Raw genomic sequence first — 26,822 nt, forward strand, 5'->3', positions numbered from 1 at the left:
ATTATTTTTATCGTGTACAGTGATTTATCGTTAGATTTAAATTTAATTCAGCATACATTACAGTAACCTACCATTAATAATGACTATAATATTATCTACAAAAATAAAAATAATTGTAAGATTAAAGTGACACTAGTAATTTATTCAGCTCAAAATTTACCCAAAACACGTATATGCTCAAAAATTATTCTTTTTCAAAAAAAAAAAAAAATATTCGAACAATAAAAAATGTTTTTTACAAATTATAATAATATTGCATGAAAAAATTTTCAAGATAACTAGTTCGTTTAAAATATAAATAATGATAATAATTATAAATCCTTGAAATACTTACCCAATACCATTTTGATTGATGTTATTGCAAATATTAGATACTGAATTCCGAAATTATTCCAATAACACCAGAAAACCATTGCCTGAAAAAAATATATAAAAAAACAAATTTATTTTTTAATTAAAATATATTTTTAATACTTAAATTTATGTTTGATGTTATATATTAGCGCATATACATAAATACTATAGTTTAAAATAATTTGAAAAGTATACAACTAGTATAAACAAGTGTACATTATTATATACGATTTTATCGGTACAAAAGTAGGTTTAAAAAAATAAATTATTAATCCAATTAGATAAATTAATTTAATATCACCAACATTTGTTAGAGATAGTTCTGCAAGATTATCATTTGAACTGTTTTGCAACAGGGATTTAAAGAACAGCTGAGTGTTACAACTTCACGAATTCTAGTTGTGTTGTGGGCTGTAGATTAAACTATTTAATGTGTTATATTATTAGACAATGAAGTGGATCCGAGTGTCTAATCACAAAAGCATTTCCACAAACAATTTAGTTTTTAACTAATGGAAAAGTTTAATAAGTTCACATCATAAATCGCACGATAATGAATCAACTGAGCAATCATTCCGGATGGATTAAAATGCAATATTTAACTAGATGTTTGGTTAGGATAGTACAAATAGGAAATATTTTGTTATCTAATCGTATTCAATATTAACATTGTAAAATAGCCACTGGAGTTTCAACAATAATGATCTTCTCACACTAAAAATATTGATACAAACATTTTTTTTTTTGTCAAACTAAAATAATATCCTTATATTGTACATTTTTTTTTTTTTAGTGTATACTAGCTCTATATTTTTTATTTATAAAAAATTGTTTTTCTAAAAACATTACTTATATTGTATATAATGCAGGTATAAACTAAATTATGATAACAAGATAAGAAAAAAATTAAATTAAAAAAATATTAATTTTAGTTCAAAAGTTTCAAAATTTTTAGAACTTAATAAATAAATAATTAATAAAATACATAAATATTTTTATGATGGCAATGTCCATCATGCACAGTGGTCTCAGTAATGTATAGGAAATGCAATATTGGTCAATAAATAAAAAAGTACAAAGTATTTATTTAGTGGTTTAGCAATAATTTAACACGGAACATACTAAGACTTTAAATAATATAGATTAAAATCAATTATGTTTATACATAGCATGCACATTGTATGTTATATCCAGAATGGTAAGTTACGTGTAACTTATTAACTACCTCTAAACTGTGACTGAAACTTGGAAATGTTTACATACCACTAAAAAAAAAAAATATATATATATATAAATAAAACTTGTCACAAAAGTTATGACTTAAACAATGTCTACATGTTACTATTTTTTTGTCATATTTATATTTTATTCATAGAATTATTTTTGTATTTAAAACAAACACATTTTGTTCAATTACTGGATGTTATTCCTCATCGTATTTTATAAATTTTCATTTATTATACACATAATCATATTATATTATACAAAGTAGTTTTCTATGCACACTTACTTTTATTTTTTCAATAACGCTATTATTCAAAATCTGATTTTTAAAATTTTCAAATAGTTGAGTACATTGAAACTATAATATTTTGAAATTCTTGAGATTTGTTTGTACTACATAATATAAAGTGATCTATGATGATATAAAGTTCTGTTTTTTAAGTGAAAAACCCTTGTTTCTACTGTAAATTATTTAGCACAATATTTTTCTGAAAATACTGACTCACCAAAATCAAAATTAGAACAAATTGTTTTTAATTTATTTAACTTCGTGTAGTAAAAATAATATTATGTCAATGATAATGAGTTTGGAGAATATAAAAACTTTAAGGTGATTTAAAATTTTTAATAATTAATGTTATGTCATTATTATAATTTTTTTTTAAATAGTCTTATATTATAACTTTACTATATAATAATTTTGTAAAACGATTTTTAAAAATCTTTAGTATGAACATTTCAATAACTTAACAATTAATCATTAAAGTTTGAATAAGGTAAATCAAATTTTTAGAAAATTTATTTTTTAAAAAAATATTTACCAAATATTTTACAGACAATCAGTAAGCAAGGGTGGGTTATTTTTTTGTAAAACAAAAGTTTTAATCACCGCAGGGCTCTTTTTGAGTAGTACAAAAATATCAAAAATTTGATTAAATTCATTATTAAATAAAAAAAAAAGGAGTGAATATACTTAGTGAATCATCCTGTATAATCATGATTTGTTGTTTCTAACTTTATTCATAGATTGTAATTTATTGTTCTTTTTCATTTATTTTTTTGGTAATATTAAATTTGCTGCTTCAACAAGTTTACCAGATTATTATGGCTGTCTTAGATATTATGATAGCATTATACCTGTAGGTTTTTTTAAACCGATTCAAGATAAAAAAAATATTAATAATAATAATAACAAAAAAAATACTTAATAATATATTGGTAACAACTAACAATGTTAACCATACATTATATATAATGATTTTTGTTTTGATCTTAATTTGATGATACTGGTGATTTTCTGGTTGCTATAGCATAATATAAGAGTTTTTTTTAGCTACTGAAGTCCCAATTATATATCCTTAGTTGTCGTATCTACTATTAAGTAATTGATATTTATTTTTTTCCGAGTATAGCATTGACTATATTATTTGTGTTGATCATGTACCAATATCTGTAATGAACTATATAATAAGGTTTTCTTTAAATAAAAGAATTTAATGAGTTTCGTTAGATTATATATTTTTTATTTTACTATAAGTTTCTACCTAACAATAATTTCTTTATTATTATTTAAAATAAATACAGATAATAAATAATAATGATATAGATATTATCGATAATACGAGCGTCAACAATTAGTGTTTATTTATTATAATAATATATACTTGTACTATACTATTGTTATTAAATTTTCCGCCTTACTGTAAAACGGAATTAATAGGGTTATATTATAAATAGGTAATATCTAGAAGTTAATCTAAATATTTTGTAAATATAATTGTGTTAAGTAAAATTCATGATATAGGTAAAGTTAAGTCCCCACGAATAATGTTTATAATTTATAACAAAATAATGAACATCGTTATTCATCATTAAAATATAAATATTGTTAACATTTTAATTTTAGACGTTGTATTATTTTATCTTCAGTTCAATTATAAACTATTTATTAAAAATATTGTATTCAATTTTAAAACCCTAAGGTGAACATTTAATGAATTGTTTATTATAAAATGCTTGTAGTTTGTAAATTTAAGTTTGTAAGAATTTAAACTTCAAGTACAAATAAAAAAAAATATGCCATGTTTTTCATATTTTTATACAAATATAAGAACAACTAACGTGAGACTTTTTTTACATTTTCTAGAATAAATTGCAATTGCATTAAAAAAAAAAAAAATTGAACTATCTATGAATAATGTGAAAAGAATCAAACAACTATACCATGTATAGAAACTAATAATATAATCATTTTGTGAGCATTTCAGTTTGGTTTTGAATTATTACAAAATGAAAAATCTATTTCACTGTTAATCCACCACAGTACCAAATAAATCCCATTTGGTATCAAAAACAACTTCTAAGCTGAAAATAGAATTTTTCGCACTACTCCAAAAGGTGTGGTCACAGACTCAAAAAAAATACACACATCATTGTAAAATCAATAAGTACATTCATCGATCGGCTCAGAATCCAAAAAATGTATACATATTATACTAATCAGTAAAAAATTTTCCTGTTTAATTAAAATTAAAGATTTATCATATAATACATTTAACAACTAATGGATGTTCTTTTTATTATAATTATTTAAATTTCTGAAAAAATTTAATATATTTTATTAAATTATAAAATTTAGTTTTGAATGACATATACATCTCAAACAAGTACAAAAGCTCGATTTTTTCTATTTTTATTAACACTAGAGTACACAATTGTACGTTCTATTCGCTGTGTTAACTTTGTATCTGGACACATTAACTCTGCCGGATATCCTATGTATGGATGAATCTAAGAAAAATCAAGTTCAGGTAAATAGTGAATTGCAGAAAAATATATCTTTTGCATTTGGCGTTCGGATATGAGTATTCTTCATTATAATTTTTCCTCAAAACACGAAAAAGATACAAATTTATGTTCATTTATTTAATCACTTAATATTAAATTTATCAAGCGCGTACCTACCAATAGTTATATATATTGGCTATAGAATTATTATAACATGAAACTATTATGTAACATGAACACTAATTTAATTTAATTTTATATTATATTAAAAATGAATAGGTATTATAATATTTCATATAACATTACGATAAATAGCTTATAGATAAGTAAATTTCAATAGATATAATAACTGGTATTTGCTTAATAATTGTGTGAGTAAGTTTTATAAAGTATAATAATATTACCACAGTTAAAAATTTACTTATAAAAAATAGGTAATTAATAAAACGTTTCAAAGTTTGAAATTATTTCAGGAATGTTTACCAACAAATTTTCTTTAAATACAAGTGATTTTCCACCTAATAAGTTATCATTAAGAATAAACTCCGTTAGTAAATTCATCAAAAACTTAGTATAATACTTAAATATTATAAAAAAAACATATATCGAACGTTAATTTCAAATAATTGATTGTTATACAGTCTATGATATAATATGCAGTAAATTATATAATGAAAAATATTCTGATTGCTTAATTTACATATTCTTTTTATGCTATCTAACAAAATGCTTTCATGATGTTTTAGATATAGTAAAATGTGAATATAATTACAAAATACCAAGAATAAAACAATTAATATTTAAATTATTTTCAATTTAAATGAAAACACGTGATAACATAAGGGAAAAACATTCATTTAATAATGTTCATAATTTATTTAACTTGAAAATTATGACGATGATTGTCTCCTGCAATATTCCAAATATGTTAACATACACAATTTTGAATATAAGATTTAAAGTATTCAACCAATTTGATACTTTCAAATATTCTGTATGGTAAAAAGGGTTGAGAAATGGTGGAAGAGGTTAATAGGATGTAAAATACCGTAAAACGGTATTTTGTGAGGGTTTATTTATTTCTATTGACAGAGGTTATATTTATGGGCCGACAACGAAAACGATTCACAACAAAAAGTGGGGCTCTTTAAATTGGATTCTTGACGTCGAATAACTACAGCTATTGTTGTAGTTGCAAAAATGAATTGCTTGTACCTGATTCCGAACGATTTGAAAATGTGGCTTAACTCTCGGTCTATGATCATCATACAGAAGATTTGTTTTTACCAGCGTAATTACCTACGTTATGTATAGTCTTTAATGTCTACCTAAGATAATGTTGGTATTAGGCGTTAGATAATTGTAGAATTTAACATATTAAACGATTTACTTTTAATTTAGTTTTCAAAATTCGTTAAATATGTAATTTATTTTTATTTTTAAATTTCTTTTTTGTCAATACACAAGTTAATAATAAAAATTCCATCAGTATTTGATCACAATTTTGAATTTTAAATTCTGTGAGGATATTTAAATTATCACTTTATACAAATGGTATAGTTTTCTAAATATTTTGAATTTTTTTAAAGGATTTATATATTTATGAAATTTTCAATTTATTTTTTTATAAATTAGATTAATTTTTAGAAGATTATGCTGTACCATAAATCTTAATAATTAAATACAAAGTTATTTATTAATTCTTATTTTATGTATTTAAAAATATTATACATTTTTTTATTGTAGATCATCTTCCCTCAAAATTGCTTATCATATGTAGTTATTTATCAGTAAATTAAAATTTAACATATACATCGAAGTTATTAACTTATTGACGAAGTTACTCGATAGTTGATTCCCACTGAACAGTAGAATTTTTTTTTTTAAATATTGGAAAACAGAATAATTAATATAAATTGAAATTTTGTTTGGGTAAGTTCAGTAGTATTTAAGTTGTATAACAATTTATTTAAATAACGACTATAGTCTATAAATAATATAACTAACGATTTTTAGTCCATTGAATAAATAAATTGTATTATTATTTCTCTTCAACAAACCAAGTATTAATACTTAAGTCCAATGTAATTGAAACTAAACATTTATTATATGATTATTATTATAATTATAAATTACTATTTATATGTTATAAAAATACTTGCTGTACAATTAATAAACTAAATTTAATTTTTCTTTTCAAACTTACAGATTATATTTTATTTTTATACCGTAGAAAAACAATTTTTCGGTGACTGATCTATATCTCCAAAAACATACCTACATATTTTTTTAAATACAATGTTTCTAATCATAAATATTTTTAAAACAAACTATCTTTGATCGACAATTTAATTTTTGTTAAAAATACTAGAATAATTTACGTATACCATCTCTATTTTACATACTTAACTTAAAATTATACAATTATTTTATAAGTTTATGTACGTAAAATATATATATTTTTTTTATTAAATTAATCAGAGAGTTACTGAGATAAATCGTCGTACCAATTGATTATTTTATGAACTGTTCATCGATATTATAGTATAAATAATAATTATATAAAGAATATATTGTAAAATAATTTTTAGTTATAATTAGACACATTTATCTGATAATAAATGGAACACTAAATTTATTTCGTACAATGATATTTTGTTACTTAAATAATATTATTTAATCGTAATCAATATGACTAAGATTTATATGCAATATATATTGTAAACATGCATTTTATTTACCAAAATATACAAAAACATTTTTTTTTATTTCTACTTCAGATTAAATATTTTTACATACAAATCAGAAATTAATTAGTAATTATTAATTATTTATAAAGAATGATTATTTATTATGATTAGTTATTATTACATTGGATATTGTATGGTATAATGATATGTTATTTCAAATTTTGAAATACGAAAAACCAGTGATTGAAATAAAGAATGGATTTATAATACGTATTGACTAAAACTGTTTGAAATCACTCGAATTATAAAATATAAAATGTATACGTACTTACACAGAAACTCATTTCCTACTATGAAAAACATTAATAATGCATAGGTATCCAATCGGTCGTCGGGTCAAGATAAGATTAGATAGCATATTTACGACAATTCGACGAATCACCCGATAATAAATTATGGAGTATAGACATTCATTAAATAAATTCCATTTAAAAGGTATACAATTCTCAAAAACTTAAATATGCAATTACATACAATATATTCAAAATTGAAAATATAAAACACTATGGAAAAAAAAGGTAAATATTAATCGAGAATTTGCCAATCTAGGAATGACAACTAATTAATTTGCACTAGAGGAAAAAAATATGCATACGCATTTAACCGTTACCTTAGCGATTAATATTAAACTTTATTAGTAAAAACTAAAAGTTGATTTTTTTCAGAAAGTAAATTTACCGAAAGTATTTTTAATAAAACTTATTATTTGTTTGAGATGTTATGAGTTTATGACCAATGATCTAAAAAATGTATTAAAATTAATTATAGCTGTCGGTAAAACACCTATAATTATTATTAAATTAAAGTAAACTAAATAGATAATTAATTAAATAACTGTGACATATTCTTCACTTTACCACATCTAATCATATAATTCAGATACTACATCAGATTGAAATGGGGAGTTTTGTTCTGTATTTCTTAATAATATGTGTTATTATTTTACTTAAGTCATATAATAAATTAAGTAAGTAATATAATTTAATACAAAAAAAAAAAAAAATCACGTATTTCCAAATCTACAAAATATATAAATAAATAACATATTACTATTTGGTGTTTTGCCAAATAGCATTATCTCTGTAAAAGTTTAAATTGCTTTGAAAAAAATATTTTTTCTATTTGGTGTAAATGAAAATCAATTATTTTTCTATTTCTAAAAGTTCTTATTGTGATAATATTTCCGAATCAATGAATTTCTGGTATGACTTCCATAAAATACGAAACAGGTGTCGCCAATAAAGCTAAGTTTTACTTTATAATAGAAGACAACTTTAATTGTATTTACTGATATAACAGCACCAGATAGCGAACACATTTCTCATACCTCTTTGATATCGGTTGAACTATAAAGATAAAAATATTAAATTAAATTATTTCTAAGATATGGAACACTTTGAATTGCTTATTTATTTAATTTTGTATTACATATTAAACGGAACGATGAATATGTATTGGTTTTTAACCCGTCGTTGGTACATATATAGTTCGTAACATGATACACTGTAAGCGTAGCGCTCACATTTTACTTTTTATATTATTATTAATTGATTAATTAACTTAAAAAATCAAACCATACCTAGAAATATGTAATTTTTATCCTTTAAAAAAAAGTAAATAAACACTTTTTATGTACAGTTTATAATTTATAAAATAAAAATCTACAATCTTATTTCAAAAAAATATTTTTACTTTATATATGCTCGACGTATGCTCCTTACACATTGACACGGTCAATTAATTGGTATTGTCGACTTTGTCTAACGATAGCTGATAGGAAACGGCAAATAGCACAATAATTTGTTTTTATAAATATTTATAGACATGTTATTTGAAAGTATTTATAGTATCAGATTAATTCGATAATATGTGTACGAATAATACTCAAAATACTATCTGTGTGAGCGGTGTTCTGACATGTGCACCAACGACGGGTTAAAATAAGTGGGTTTTTTTTTTTTTTTATTGTTTATCATCAACTTTTGGAACAGTAAAATACTTGAATTTTCAACTTTAAATATGGTTTCTGGTGGGGCTTTGATAAAGATGCCACTAAGGTAAAAAAAAGAAAATTTTTATGCAAACCCATTTTTTGTTATTTTTGGTACACCACAAGAATTAACAACTTTAGCACCTTGATATTTTCACCAAATTTTAGCATATTTTACTAGATATAAAATGAATTTCAAAATATTTGCTTTTTTAGTCCTTTTGTTAGAGCTGTTTTACATTTTCAACTCTTGTTTGTTTTATTCTTAAACTATGATACAATATAATATAATAAGAATTAAACCTCTCAGTAGAGTAGGTGTCGAGTTCACTAGTATTTCATGGGTGTGTTAAATTTAAATTAAATGATGTATTATTGTATACGATAAAAAGTTCTGAGCGAAAAAAGTCTGTCAGTCTATATCACTAAGCATATTGTATATTTTTTTGATATAAATAAAATAAAAAATATATGTATTATACCATATCATTACATTATTGTTATTCACTTTTGAGTTAATAGCACCATATGACTTACCGTCTTCATTTATAATAGTTTTTCGCATTAAATTATTTATTAATGAATTCAAATTTAACACATCATATATATATATGTATTACGGTAACTTAGTCTCAAAAACAAAGTAGGTACACTTTCCTTTTGTTTATTTTATTTTTTATTTATACCTTCTGGTAATTAATTAATTATATTATTAAAGAAACCGATTAATACAATAAACATATAATTAATTAAATAAACACTTAAACCTACAATGTCATTTTCTTTGATCACTCTTTAAAATTTAAATTTATATTAATTACAGGAAGTAAATAATTGAGTTAAAATGAATATAGAGTTAATATTTATACAGTTTTGAATTTTATACGAATATTATAACTAATGTGTTTATAAATTATTAAGGATTAACATTTATTTTCAATATTCGTTATCATGCCTAGTGACTACCAATAAATTCTGAAATACTTAATTATTAATAAATTCATAAACTTGAAATTTAAAGTAATCCCTTGATATATGAACTCAGATACATAATTTAAGTAGTCGGAATGCCAGTTTTTTATACATATATTATTATGGCCTCATCGATTAATGAATAAGTAAATAGTCTTAGATATACGCAGCGTATTATGACAATACATTTAATTAAAAAGTATACAGTTTAAGAAATAAAGAAAAATGAAATAGTTTTTAAATACATTTTATTATTAAATATTTGATTGATATTATTATATTGAAATAAAAATAAAAATAGATAACGTATGTATGACCGATTGTAGAGGGGTAATTGGTCAATGCTCCTCCCCTCATCAAAATGCACACCACACACATAAATAATTCGATATTTGTTTAAAGAAATATTTAACCTAATAATCTTTTTAAATAAGATACATAATTACAATTTATAAAAATAATAACATCTTCATTTCATATTTGTGAATTTATGCATATTATATGAATCCTGAAAATATTTAATAAATAAAGTACCTATATAATAATATATAAAAATAACAGAATTTTAAAATATGTGTTTTCTTATTCATTATTTTTTTTATTTATTTATTAAATATATATATTATTTTTAATAATAATTTGACAATAAGTTCTAAGTATGGACTTTTAATACTTATATAATAGTTAAAAAAAAAACAAAGAAAATATTTGTGTTGCTAATATTTAAATGAATTCTCTCCTCGGGCATATGACCATATAATGTATAAAGAAAATTTAATATTTATGGATTTTGCAAAAAACCACCTACAATATGTACGTAACCACGTTAGATGATAGTGAATTCTTAAAAAAAAAAAAAAAAAAAAAAAAAAATGAAATAATCATAACTCATTGTAATCAATGCACCTATTGCGTGCTGATGGTCTTTGTACAAGGATGCTCTAAAATTTCAATAGGTTCTTAAATTTTTAAATGATGTATTGTAAATAAAATACAAGTAGTCTGAGTAAATTCTTAATATTAAAGTGAATTCAAGTTGTCAATTGCCAAGCAGATTTGTACAGATTATACAAGAATAGTCTTTGTAATAAAATATTTAAGCTTAAGCATTAACTGACGTTTAGTTAAATACAAGTAAATGTATTTATTGTCTATAATATATTATTCCTTGCACAAAAAAGTTACTATTATTAAAGTAACTATTTAATATTTATACATTATGGTAACTTCCTGCAGACATTTTTCTAACTTACTCCCCCACCCTTATTGGCGCCTATAGTAACTTCTGAAGGATCTTAGCTTAATATAAACATACAATACAAGTGACAACTCTTTAAGTTAAAATCTAACTAAGAAGTAAACATTTTTAACGATAATCGCATATTATTAATTTTTTAATAAATATAATATAGAGTAATATTTTATCATGTAACAATTATATTGTATTGACTCGATGTTAAATTAGTAAATTTAAATAATATTTTCGTAGGTAGTAATACCGAAAAATTGATCCGAACATAGCTATAAGATATTACCTTGAGTCAGAGGATCACTACATAAACTGTAGTGGTTACCAAAAACGAATCTATACATTAATAATAAAGTAACAAATATAATCATAACATTGGATATTAGTTATTAAAGGTAATATATTATATATATATATATATATATATATATATATATACACTATCTTCAAAAAACGTATCCGTGTTAAATTTGGTTGCCTAATGCTGACATTTAGCGTAAGAATAAATAATGTTTTTGATTTTTTTGATTTGGTGTATAGCTGATATTTTCCACTTACCAATTTTATATAACTGTCCCACTCGACTTTGAATTTTTTAAATTGATTATCTAATTACGTATCATTTGTTAAAAATAACCGCATAGCCTCAGACATAATAAAGAAGTCATATTGAGCTTATTAATTGGTGTAAAAACCAACCTATCTTATGATGGAGACAAAATCACACACATTGATCATAATCTCATCAAAATCAGTTAATTAATTTTGGAGTGCATCGCGGACATACCTGTTATACACTAAATTTATTTTTATGTATAAAGATATATTATATAAGATGGTTCATTAAACATGTTCGCTTTATTTTTTTCAATAGTTATTCGAAATCTGATTTTTGGAATTTTTGAACGATATGCTTAAATGCTTGAGATTTTTGTAAGACATAACTATAAGGAATAATGTTCTGAGAAGCTACAGTTTTTTAAACGACAACCTCCCTTTTCTTCTATAATTAATTAGCGAATACTCTTTTAAAAATTATTGATGTATCTTAATTAAAATTTAAATAAATAGTTTACAAGTAACTTACAGTGATTTGAAAAAAAACAGCAACTATATAATTTGTAAAAATTATGGTTCAAGTATACCTAATAAATACTAGATAAAATATTACATTTATTTTACATTTTCGATAAACCATTATTCTTAGTAAAATATTTTAATAACTAAAAAATGTCTCGTTTAAATTTTGAATAAGTTTCATAAGAATGTTTGATTGACTAAATAGTTTACCTTTACAGAGAAGGTTCTCATTATAAAAACAAAAGTTTTTATAGCTCTTTTTCTGGAGTAGAAAAAAATCTCAAAAATATAAAAAATATATTTAAAAAATCCATAGATAAAAATTTAAATTAATTAAAGGTAAAAACGAGAGTGAGTATCATTGACCTCTAGACGTGTAACTGTAAACGCACTATATTTTGTATCTATTTCACCGATTAACACATGTCACACGTCAAATACGCGACCACAATAGTTATTCGCTATCCACGAATGATATATAAACACTATACATACATTCTGTCATTCCATTTACTTATCTTCGACTTCCTATATTGACCCCTTTTACATTTTACACTCCATTATCATATACCTTGGCTTCCTATCGAAACATTTCTATTTATTTTTATATTATTATTTGAATTCAACTACAATGTATATAGTATAAGACAAAATATGTGTATGAAGTATGAAGGAATATAGATATCTATTGTGAAGTACAAAACCGTGTTGAGTAAAAGGAAGTTAACATAGTGACAAAAAATCTAAAAGTGTTTTAGAATCAGAACAATAAGTAAATTATTGTGCTTATACTCAAAATATAATATTATATACCTAAGCATAATAATATGAAACAAAATTGAATTCCGATCAAAATTGATTTTAACAAGGAAACATTAAAAATTGGTTATATTGTAATTATAAAAACGAATAATTCTTAAAAATTTATATTTTCTTATCAAAATTTGAATTTAAATTATAAAACTAAATATATTAATTATACTAGCTAATATATTAAATTTTTATATCACAAACTATTTATATTTGAATAGATTTAATAAATTGTGTAAAAAACATGTTATAAATAAATAGAAATATATCTGAACTTTTAGTTAGGTACTCTACACATCACATAACTACATAACTGCTTAAAATGTACAATAGTCTATCAACTAATTTTATGGATTATTCAGGAAACAACTATTACTTTACATTTAATTGTTTTTAATGTACGCATATATTATTATATATCACGATTCCATCAGCCGTATACACAAGTTAACTATGTAATTAATCCTTTATGAATCTTAATAGGTATGAGTATAATAATATGTAATACGATGGCCGATGGGTCATGATATTTTAATTTATGTCAAGTTTTAACAAATAACGAAAATTGTATAACGTGTAACGCTAACGTATTCCATAATTAGTATTAAAGTTAATATGGATAAATAATAACACTGTATTTTAATCGCAGCATGTGACTGGTCTATCTTGATCAAAATTAATTTCGTTACGTGAAAGGGTTAAAATACATAAAAACTAAAAAATACGTAAAATTATCATTGAAATACCTCCAATTTATTAAAATAAAAAAAACCTTAAGTGATTGTGCTTCGTGTGATAACTTACTTTTCCATAATTTTGTACATAACACTTAAATTTACAAGATAAAATTAGGTCGCAAGTTTTTTATAACTTTCCCAAGAAAATTAGATACTTATATAAAATAATCATCATCACATCTAAAATTATTATAACCTATTAATTTATTAAAATATTTGATTGTTCTAATGTGTTGTGTTTCTTACTTATATGTAAATATATATTGTAAAATTTTGAATTTTGTATAAATAACAAACGGATAATACTGAAATCAATAAATTAGCTACACTAAATATAAATTAAATCATACTTAATTTTCACAAAAATTGTCTTGATTGAGAACGATAATGACATTATTATATAAAGTATTATGAGGATGAATTCATTACAAAATTTGGCATAATTGTCACGAGTGACGCACCTAATGGTATAGCGTAACTGTGTAATTAGTTAACCTGGAAAATTTGCTGAGTAGATACATGTTTAATAATTATTTATTTATTTCTCTAATTGAACCGAAAAAAAAAATAAGAAAAATATGCCATATTAGGGATATCCATACTCAAAATAAAGATAAATAATATACAAAATGTAATAACTTGAATGTTGTAATAAACTCCATGTTATAATAACTATATATTAGTATAATATTCTATATTAAGATCTATTGCACTACCTACCATATTCATCAAAAATTATATTTGTATATTATTGCTCAGATATTGCATTATAATATATCTAACTATCATTGAATATACATACTATTAAGCTATTCACATAAACCATGTTAATTTATAATATAATCCATTTCATTATTATTAATATAAAAGCCAAAATAAAGAAACAGAATAGCCACTAACAAGTTCACAAGTACCAACAACTATTCTTTATCAACAACATGTATAGTACGTCATATACGTAAGTATGTTTACATTATTTATTGCATATATATATTATATTATATTATATGACCACGTCAAACAGATTTTCATCGCACACCACATTGGCCACAAGAAAAAGGATTGATGGTCTAGTATGCGGATTATAAAGTTAAAAGGCCATAATATTACCTTGGAATAATTCTGGTTCAAAAATTGTTTTGCACATGAATTACATATTATGATAACATAAATAGAATTTTAATTATTTATTTTTAAACATAAATGTTTTTTGTTTTTCGTTAATTTACAAAAAAAAAAAAACATTGAACATATAGTATAATATAAACAATATAAAAAAAGTTACGAAACCGATAAAGTTTTTCAATATTTGTTGTGAAATTTTTTTAACTCTACTATAAATGCAGATAAAGTTAAATTTTCTCACACAGAAATATAAATTATAAAGTTGTAAAACATGCTTATGAATAATTATTATATGATTATTGGGTATTATTTCCTGGTTGACGGAGTTGTAAAATTACATTTCTCATTCCACCAACTGGGCCATGGTTGAAATATACAGTCATTGAATTTATACCAATTTTCAATCAAATATTTTATGATAAAAACAAAAATATCAACATAAGTATATACTATAATATTTATGGTACGTAAAATTTATATTTGTGATATCTCGTTACCACAGACATGTTGTTTTATATGTCTGTACTCGTTACATAGTCATTTTATAACTGATGATAACAATCATATAATAAATTATAATAATATAATATTATTTGTCAATGGAAATAATCTGTATATATTTCAACTATAGACTGGCTGACATTCACTACGAGCCACGACAGATTGTTATCGCTGTACACGAATCCTATTTTATATTTATCACGGAGTTCTCCCCCAAAAGTACAAATATACCAGTCAGGTTTTATAAAATCACTCCAATGATTATGATTTCATAAATAATATGCTTTTATTTCTTCTCATCTTGTAGTTATATTTTAGAAATACTTTAAAAAATAATTCTAATATAACATTAGTTACATTTTAAAAGAGTTTGCATTTTAAAGCACAAGAACAAGCATTTGCGAATGCGCAGTCATTATTATGGCGATCAACGTTAACGGTAAAGCAGTAGAACAAATTGCAAGAGCAAGCACACCAGATGATTTTATTTTATAACGTTTAATTTTTTTGCTTCTAAAAACTAAATATTTAATAACTATTTATAGTAAGTATTTTCCTTATGACTTAATTACTTCATTTACTTGCGATAAATAATTGATTATTTTGACATTTTGACATTTTTATACTATGATGTTTACATGAAGTCGCAATAAAGATATTGAATAGACAGATACAAACAGGTACGTAATTATCAATTAAATTATTATTATTTTTCAAATTAACTGGATAAACATTATCATCAAAATATACCATAGGTAATAATATTCGTTTTCCGTGATATTGGACAAGCCCGGGGCACTAATTTGGTCATGAATTTGGATGTGATAACTACGGATACGGTCTATGGATCACGCAAAACATTTTTCCCGCGAAGGGTCATTCGTCCGTCGGGGAGTCCGGAGCATAGACGCATAGTAACATTGTAGTGTCACCATCCACCAGCATTGCGGTATGGTGGACGAACGTCATCAACGACTGCCGACCGAAAATTAAATATTTTGACGTATTAAAAAGCGTACATTTCAATTTCATAGAGGGAGAGGGAGTAATATAAAAATTGTACCTACCTACTGTCCAACAAATTATACTTATTATATAGTATTAGTCCGAGATATACTTTATCTGAGAAAAACAGAGATTAGATTGTACTTCTCGAATACTTCCAATCGTGGGTTAAATAGCTGTGTGTTATGCCTCGCCTATAAGTTATACTAATTACATACTTAAAACTTAAAACTTGTGATATCCGAATCACAGTATTATGTGTATGGTAATCTCTTCGTGAAACAAACTACATACTTTTTGTGAACATTTTAATACATTGATGATAAACGAGGTTCTCTAATATGTTTAGTTTGTATCAATAAGTTACAATTCTCATGGTTCGCTAAAATGTGGTGACTCGTTATCGTGGCCTACACGTCATTTATTATATTATATATCTCACAACTCTCTCTCTAAAGATTAATTTCAACTATCAACATAAAGTTCAACATCTAAAAACGACCTATTATTTTTCTTATTTACGGATTTCTGAGCCATAAATTGCAATGTAGTAGATACTATTCGAATCGTTGGTGTCGAATTTGCAAAAATAAATTATTTATTTACATTATAGTAACTGACTTTTTAGTTTAAAATCGTAATCTTCTTCTGATTGCAATTATTTTTGAAGAACACCATGCCTCGTAAAATCCTTGGGTGTAATTATGATTATAATTTCATATTATAAAATGTATATATTTAAGTTTCATGTCTCAATACATACGTATGGTGAAATCCGCATATCTGTAACACATCATTCAAGTTACGAATAACTAATTAAAATTAAAAAAGTGCATATGGCTACTACTTTAAAATTCAAACGTACATTGAGTATTATGAGACTATTATAAACTTCCCATCGTTTATTGAAGTATTCAACCTTCAATCTTTCCAAAATTGGCTACATCCTACATCCATGTTTATATTAAGTATTAAATATAAATATATGTGATGAGTATAGATTTAGAGGCATATTGGTAAGTATAAAGCCAAACATAACTTAATCGGTAATATGTATGTATTTGACATATATAACATTAAATCGCAAAAACTCATTTTGCATCAGTATTTTAGTTTTTAGACATAGCAATGAATCTATTAATTTTCAACGATGTGTATTTTTTTTTTATTGAAAGATTAGATTTTTTTTTTAAAAAAAAATTCTTCTAGTAGAAATTTTCAACTTTCATTATGATTTTTGGTAGAAAATTTCAACTAGTTAGTACTTTAAGGGGTCTAATTATAATATAAATATATCATCAAATACACTTAGTATACACCTAGTAATATAGGCTGATAGACCGTCTTCGCTTAGAATATTTTTTTCGTATGCAATTATTAATCATTAAATTTAAATTTAACTTATAAGTACATTACTGTGACTTACTCAATGATTTACTACTTTCCCCTCTTTTTTTTTTTTACATGAATATATCTACTTTTGAGGGTAAAATAACCAATATGGTATAATATAAATTATAATATCATTGTACGCCTTGTAAAACCTCTGTATTATTTCGATTATAACAATGATATAGTATATAGCTTATACCTTATACATAAAATGTTAGTTGTTTTTTCAATCAGTGAAAAATAAAAACAATCATATGATATAATATATGACGTCGTGTGCGTATATTTATATTTATTATGTATAAACCTATAAATCATCATAAATTATTATGAACATTAATATCCAAGGGGGGAGCGATATCTCCCGTATACTCTGGTAGGAAGAAAGGGCGATACCTCCCTCTTCCACGGACTTGTGAATTTTAGGATGTCTGTTTTCGGTATCAAAATCAATATGAATAAATTAATAAATGATAAAACACATTGTCTTACCGAACAGCAAACAATATATTCCGATTTCGTTTTTGACATATCCGTTTATCGGTCACCGTCAAAAGGCTATGCTAGTCTGATCGAACATATTTTACACTTGCTTAACCCAATAAAATATTGTATTTATTTCTATTAAAATATTGGAGCTAATATTGTCTTTATAATAACTTAAAATTATAATGTCTTATCAACACTGTGAATTATTGTGATAGCCGTGATTTAGAATTCCACTCATTGTAGTATAAATGTTTAATAATTGTATAGTACCCACCTACTTTATTACCTATTGACAATATTTAACCTGCAGCATTAATTTGTTTATGAAAATATAAATTTAGTTGACGACTTAATGTATAATACGACACACGTACATACATACATATTATACATCAATTCGTTGTGACCGTCGAACATGTGAATTTTTTTATTTGAACAATCAAATAAACGAAAAATTTTGTTTTTTTTTTCATTTTTTTTTTTTTTTTTATACATATAAAATAATGTTTTATAATATATTATTATTATTTATTTTATAGCATGTATAATTAATTGGAATGAATGCAGCTTAGGTCTCAAGCAATTTTCGGATTTTTTTTTCTCAGTCTAAAATAAAATTTTAAAAGTAAGTACCATAAAACAATGAAAAAAAATTCCAAAAAATCACTTGGGAGCTAAGAACTTTTTAATTAATAAATTAAAAAAATGGGTGTCGCTCTGCTGTATAGTAGAGATGAAGAGTAGGTCACTGGTCTCTATAATGGATGTATTAAATTTGAATGCAATGACAGGTATCATTGTATACAAAAAACGATTCTGAACGGAGATGATTTGTCAGTCAATGATAATAAGTAAGATACGTATATTATATTATTACCTATATTTAAATTAAAATATATCATTATTTTACATGGTTTCGAAAAAAAATTTTCATTTCATACGCTCATAATATTTTTTCTATATTGACGCTGGAATTTTTTTTTACAGTTACTTGAAGGAAAACTTATGGATAACCTTGTATTGGATTTTTGAACCTTAAATATAAATCAAAAAAATTTTATGAGTTTTCAACTTCAAAATTCCTTGCAAATTTTCGCGATATTAATATATTTCGTAAATTTATGAACTTTAAATGCTTATAAACAAAAATTGTGACTAACGATTTTTGATTTTTTTTTTACTACGATAAGTAAAACTTATAATAAGCCTTGTATTAAATTTTAAATATTTTTCGGATAACCAAATTTTTTTTATCGGCATTTCAAGAAAAAAAACTTAAAAAGTAGAAAATTTCAATTGTCTATAAGTAGCTTAAAAAAAGTCAAAATATTTTGAAAATTTAATAGTAAATAGATAACCATAATATAAACGTTTTGTCAAAAATTATAGTATTTACAATGATTCGTTTTTGAGTTAAAGCAAAATCAAAAATCGATTTTGTCAAAAAGTGGTTATGCATAAAAATTCCCATTTTTCCGTTATTTTTTCAGGGTTTTTCCCGACGCTTTTGAAAACTACTGGAAATTTTATAATTGACTTTTGAGAGGGGCCTCAAATTACCAACTAGATGAATTTTCCTTTTCAAAGAGGGGCTGAAGTCAAAAATCGAAGCATTATTACTACTCCAAAACGTGATGACAGAAACAAAAATAAAAAAACATACATCTTTGTAAAATCAATACATTCATCAATCCGTTCAGAATCTAAAAAAAGATAACAAAACAAAATCGTTTCGTCTTTTTGATTTTATAAATAAAATAACTATCTATACATGTTTAATATTACGAGTAATGATCGACAAGTAACTCGGTAATACTTACTGCATTTATACCATTTAACTATTAATTTACATAGTATTTACATAGGTTGAAATTCATCTAAAATGACCTTCCGCCACTCGTTTTTATATTCAGGATCCACTACTAAATCAGATACGAAATAAATAATAAATACTTCATATTATTAGATATTATTATTTATTATACAAACTATACCACTTATGTCAATAGTAGTACTTACAATTAATATAAATGTTTAAATTGTATACAATTTATTTTTTGTTAATGTATGGGTAATTTTTGTTGATATTCTACTCTATTCAAATTTTTTTCTTAGTACTCTTGCCACGTTTTGTAGTTAAATTGTGTTCGTTCATGTTCGTCAGTTTTACTGTACCCTTCTTGATCATAAAACATTATTTTAGATTTTTTTAGTTATCCAATAAATTGTAACATACACGATTTTTCCTTGTTTTAAATCGGGCGCATATGGGTTATGATAAATGGTTTTATTCACAAATGGGTTGTATCGAATTATACCTCAAGAAAAAAAAATGAAAAAGAAATACTTTGTCATACACGCCAAAGTAAGAACCACATAATATATTTCAGCTACACGGTGTTCTTATTACCGTTGTTTCTCCTTTCATACTCTTATTCTTATTCTACTACAAATTTAATAATAATAAAAAAAAATTATTTTAATATAGCTTTTTAATTTTTATAAATCCGCATATTAATTTACGGACTATACTCGTACTTTCATAGGTTTCCTAGTTCCAACATTATTAGAAACAGATAGTCAATATAATATACTCCACACCAAGTCAGCGGTAACCTAACATGTCGTAGTCTGCACACCTATCATGGGATATCTCACTATTATATAGGAGAAATAAGACCATAGAGATGCATCTAGATAAGTGGCAAAGTTGCACTCTCTTGATACGTGGAGTATAAGACCTAAAAATAAATGTATGTTATCTCTAAGAAGTTGTTATCTTTGTTTATAACCGTTGCACCGTTGCTATTAACGAGTATAGATGGACTAAGTCGTATTATGCTATCTTTTTCTAACAACTTTGGCTCTGAATTTCTTTATAGGTCTGTTTAAAAAATTATTATCTATACATGTATATATAATACACATATTAATATTAACTGTATATATTCAACTATTTACAATATTAATACAAAATAATTTTCACTATAACATTTTAGAAATTAAAAATTTTAGAACCATGCTAATGAGAATTTTTAAAAGGAAATATTTTATGATCAAAGTTTCACAATTTACCTCCGGAATCAAGACACGGGATGTTTGTTAACTAGGGAAATACCTAAAAATGGCGAGTAAAATTAATGATAAATAACAAGCCTGATTTCTATAGGATAATTTTGTATAATTATTATATCATGTTGTACACATGTAAAAATTAATTATAAATATAAAATTATATAAAAAATATTTTTCTTGTCCCAATCATAATAGTTATCAATCAACATTCCAGCCTCTCAGTTAAATTATGACTGTGTCATATATAGCCATCATAAAAGGATACGCAACAGCTGATTACTTGAGTAATAGTTATAGTCCAATAGTCAACAGCGAAACTTTCGTAGATACGTAATTTGATGATTATATATGAATTTGTAGGGGGCGGAGTTTGTAATGTTTAGATTATTATCATATAATTATTATTAGATTTTATCTTTCATCATACTAATTTACTAATTATATAATTTATTCAAAATATAAGCATAATTTAAATAAAATATTTTCAATTGTTATTAAAAACGCAACCGTCCTTATAATATGATATACCTATATTTATATTTTACAACATTTTAAGCGTAATAATTTATAGTGTAAACTTTTTCGAAGATTTTTCCGTTACAAACTTGTAAATGTCTTTTAATAAGTATATTACACAAACTTTAAAAGTGCTTAATCTTTTTATTCTTATTACAGTATATATTATATATAATAATATTACTGACATTTTAGATTTTTAAATCCAATTTAATTTTGTTCTACTTTATACAAATATATATATACATGAGTAAATATTCAAAACTCATATTTATTTTTACAATAAAGTTTTAAATACCTACAACGTTTATAAAAAATTATAAATCTGTATTTAAAATTATTTATGCGGTTGATTTGCAAAGATTGTTTATATTTATAATTTAATTTCGAACCCTTATTCTCCAAATGAGAGAAAACAATTATATATTTAACTAAAATTAAGAATCTTATGGAAAAAAATTAGATATTAAAAATATATTAATTTTTTTATTTATTTAAAAATAATGTATTTACAGTCTATATACTATAGTTTTAAATGTATATACTAAATTAGTTTGAAGACTATTTTAAATTTGTAATTTTATTTTAAATATTGGTTCATATTATAATAATTTATGATTCATTTTTATTAACTACTAATCCATATTTTAATACTTATTAAAGTAAAATATATTTTAGCTTTAAGATAAAAATTTTAAATTTTTTGTAATTACTTTCGACAAAGAATATTTTAGTATTTTAATATGCACTATGTGTTAGTGTTTATATACCTGGTAAAACCATGAATTGAGTATTAATGTTGTTATATGGATTTCCCGATATTGATTTAATTATGTCCACGACTTTACTAAATAAACTGCTTTCTGTCTACCTTACTCATTAGATGTGAAAAAATAATTAAAACTACACGATTTCTTGCAATAGAATAAAAATAGAAAAAATAAATAAACGCAAAAATGATGTAGTCAAAATTCTAAGCTACGCATTAACATGAAAATCACATCCAGTCAATCACTATTAAGCACTACATGGTGTAATCGAGCCGCAACGCTCGAACTGCCATTTTAGCTTTAATTTATTCTGTTGCGGAGAACTGTGCCTATGTGTAGCAAAATATCATTCACACTATACAAACTAGTATTCACTGAATGATACCATGTGGACAATATTAGGATCGCTAAAATCCACGGGAATTTGGTGGCCTAATGTTATCTGTAATACCAAAGCTAAAGCTAAAAAGAAAAAAGCTACTTACTAATTATCGTTCTTAAAAAAAATAAATCTCAATAACTATCCATAAAATGTTAAAATTTATGATATATATATATATTCTATTTCAAATTGACTTAAGTCATGGAAACAAATATAGCAATACATTATCAATAAATAATTGTATCAAGCGTTCAGGTGGCTGTAGCGTAAGATTGAATAAATATATAGGTCTTCACCGACCAATATAACATATTTATAGGTTGTAACCTCAAAAGGAAAGATTGGATAATACTTAACTGTACAAGGATTGGTTACTCAAGCTGCAATGCGACTATATTCAAATGAGGATTATCTACCTCCTTAGCTCGCAACCGTGAATTCCCCGAACAAACCATAGAGCACATTATTCACGACTCCCAATACAAACATTATTGTTGGCACGGTTAAAGAATTTTTATAATTCAATTTCAGCGACATTAGAGCGGTTACAAACTCTGGACATGAGATTATGTATAATACAGACAAAACTTAGTTAACAGAGACACAGAAATATACAGAAATTATACTATTTATTATTTATATTTTATTTATATATTTTGCGTTTTTATTCATATTTTATTAATTTATTTTATATCCATGATTTTATTACAATTGTATCTATTGAAATTTGTTACTATGTGAAGAAAATGTTGTATATGAAAAATGCTTATCCTAAACTGTGATCCGATATCTTACCGTAATATTTTTAAAATATATTCTGAAAATTATTTATGTCAGTGTTTTCACTTTTATTACATACCGTTTAAAAGCTATATACATTATTCAATGTTTTTATGTCAACCTGCAACATCAAATATCAGAAACTTAATTACATTTATGAATTTTACAACGTAAATTAATGCTTCAGTTTAGGTATTTTTAATACTAAAATATTGTAAATAGAAGATACCGATTTAGGAATGACTGTAATCTAAATATGTTATATTAATGATTATTGAATATAAGAAATTTATTTTTATGTATATCAACTCATATTTTGTTGTTTATTAGTGGTAAGCTTATAGTTATATAAAAAAAAAATATATATATATATATAAATAATATGAATATATTATACTAATTATATCGTTTAAATTATATGTTAAAAATATGAGGAATTGCACAATTACTTAATATAATCCATCCACGCATGTTGTATAACTTAAAATTTAAAGAGTCCATTTAATCCATATATAATATATTAAATATTTTCTGTTAAAATATTAGATCATAGCGATTTTGAATTTGTATTGTTTTTATTAATATCTCTATAATAATTATATAAATAAAGTATAGTATGTAATAATAAACGCATTTTGCAATACATAAAATACAAAAATGATCATTTGAACACTTTAAATAATGCAATAAAACTGTAGTATTCATGCATGCTAAATTTAATGTTAAATCAAATTAAATTTCGACAAAGAAATCGGTTTTTAGTTATACGACTATTGACTATTCTGTTTAAGAATTAGGAATCTTCACGTGTGGTTCAACTGTGATAGAACAGCAGGTGATGACATAGAGTTATAATATATATATAATAAATCTATGGGTGATGTATACAACGTGCCTCAGATACTGATTTTTCGATGAACGTTTCACCATTTATTTGCACGTGAGTAGAATAAATACTTTTAAAGGTGATTTCGCAATATTCTGTACTCGGAGACCGGGAGTCAATCATAACTTACGAATTTCGTTTAGGATACTAAACGGTGATTCGTGATTCGTGGTTTATGCTTTTTTTCATGGATATTTCCTAGCGAAAAGATAATTGAAAGAATAAAAATCGACATTATGTTGTATTACTACAGACTACAGTAGACGCTAATTATATTGAAAATTCTGAACAGAGCAATACATTTGTTTATAATACAATGGTGAGTGTTTTTTTTTGTGTGTACACGATAATAAATTACTAGTAGTTGACAGAATGATGCTTCGATTTTCAACGTTGAGAATAGTTTTGAATAGCAAATTGAATCTAGTTTGTACTTCAATAATTCCCCGTATTTTTTTTTTTTTTTATAATCTAGAAAAATAACAAAATGTTATAGAAAATCGGGAAAAGTGACTACGCTGAATCAGTTTTCGACTATATTAATTTGTTTATTTTTTTATAATTAAAAAACGAATAACTCTAGAAACTTAAAATTTCACCAATTGATGGAATATAATTTTCTCAATGTAGTATAATTTTCAAATGATTTTACTTTTTGAGTTATTCATAAATAATTTAATTTTTTGATTTTTTTTTTTTAAAGATGACAAAAAAAGAAAGTGGGTAAAAATAACTGAACATTTGATACAAGATTCTAATGAGTGGTTGATATTTCAATCAAAGAATATCGAAAATGTATCGTCTTATAAAAAGCTCTTTATAGACATTTAAATATTGTTTTATTGTTTTTTTTTTTTTTTTTTTTTTTTTAATTAATTCAATGATATGAATGTTGATATATTATGTTTATAAGTCAAAAATTCTGGAAATCCAATACAAGGTGGTTTATATCTCATAAGTGGTTCTTAGATAAATTTAAAAAAATATAAAATACATAAGTATTCATATTTTTTTTATAACTGTTGTAAGTTGAATTGTTTTATGAAATTCATTAAAACCACGAATTTCACAAATTATTTTGTAGTCACAAATGCATATTATAATGTTTATATCAATTTTTAATGGTTGACATTTTAATAAAGTATTCTTCTAAGTCTTTTTTTATTTCAATTCATAAAAAAGATCAGCTTAAAATAATATTAATTTTTCATAAGCTTTTCTAGGTTAAATTTATATGAAATTAAATATACTACCTAATGTAAAAATAAAACGATTTATACTCAAACGATTTTTGGTATTTTATTGTAATCTTGTGATTTGGCGTTTGTTGTATAATATTATGTCTATATTTGAGATTATTAAAGTGCTCGTGTAGAATAAGGTATTAAAAACAATTGATAAAATATCACAGTTTTGTTTAAAACAAATATAGTAAAGAATAGTAATTCTTTAATATGTTTATGTTGTTAACCCTAATATTTGTTCTAGACTTAACTTAAATATTTCAACAATTTACTTTTTTAGTTTTATGACGCTAAATAGGTTTATTTAATTTTTAGTTTAAATTACTAGCTTTACAACATTGTATTACATTTTATTTAAAATTTAAAAACATTAAATTACAAACCGTAGTTGAATGCACTTAGTAATGTTTATAAAGCCTTAAGTAAAAGAGCGTAATGTTTTAATGACATACATCACTTGCAGTTCTATCAAACCATTGTATTTTCAAAACCATTTAAACCTTTAACACAAATTCTTCTATAAAGTTAACTATATTTAATAATTGTACAGAATTACAGAGACATGAAAAATCATACAGCAGTAGTAGAATACAAATAAGGTCGCTAAATTATTGATTGAAATAATTAATGAAAAAAGTGGGAAAATTAAATATTCGAGTATATTATTAATTATTTTGATGTGTAGTGAATGAAATATTTCTTTT

The 26,822-nt window shown here is 23.8% G+C and overlaps 1 protein-coding gene across 4 annotated transcripts in view; it reads right to left on the bottom strand.

Moving 5' to 3' along the window:
- Positions 1–26,822, bottom strand: part of LOC113557726 (limbic system-associated membrane protein-like) — a 182,053-nt gene that overhangs the window by 118,280 nt on the left and 36,951 nt on the right. For all 4 annotated transcript variants that reach the window (XM_026963283.1, XM_026963281.1, XM_026963284.2 and 1 more), the window contains one exon: positions 335–416. In XM_026963283.1, the coding sequence (XP_026819084.1) occupies positions 335–413 (79 nt within the window). In that variant the 5' untranslated portion in view covers positions 414–416. The remainder of the gene's footprint in view (positions 1–334; positions 417–26,822) is intronic.

Source organism: Rhopalosiphum maidis, chromosome 1 (assembly GCF_003676215.2).
Source record: "Rhopalosiphum maidis isolate BTI-1 chromosome 1, ASM367621v3, whole genome shotgun sequence".
NCBI lineage: Eukaryota > Metazoa > Arthropoda > Insecta > Hemiptera > Aphididae > Rhopalosiphum > Rhopalosiphum maidis.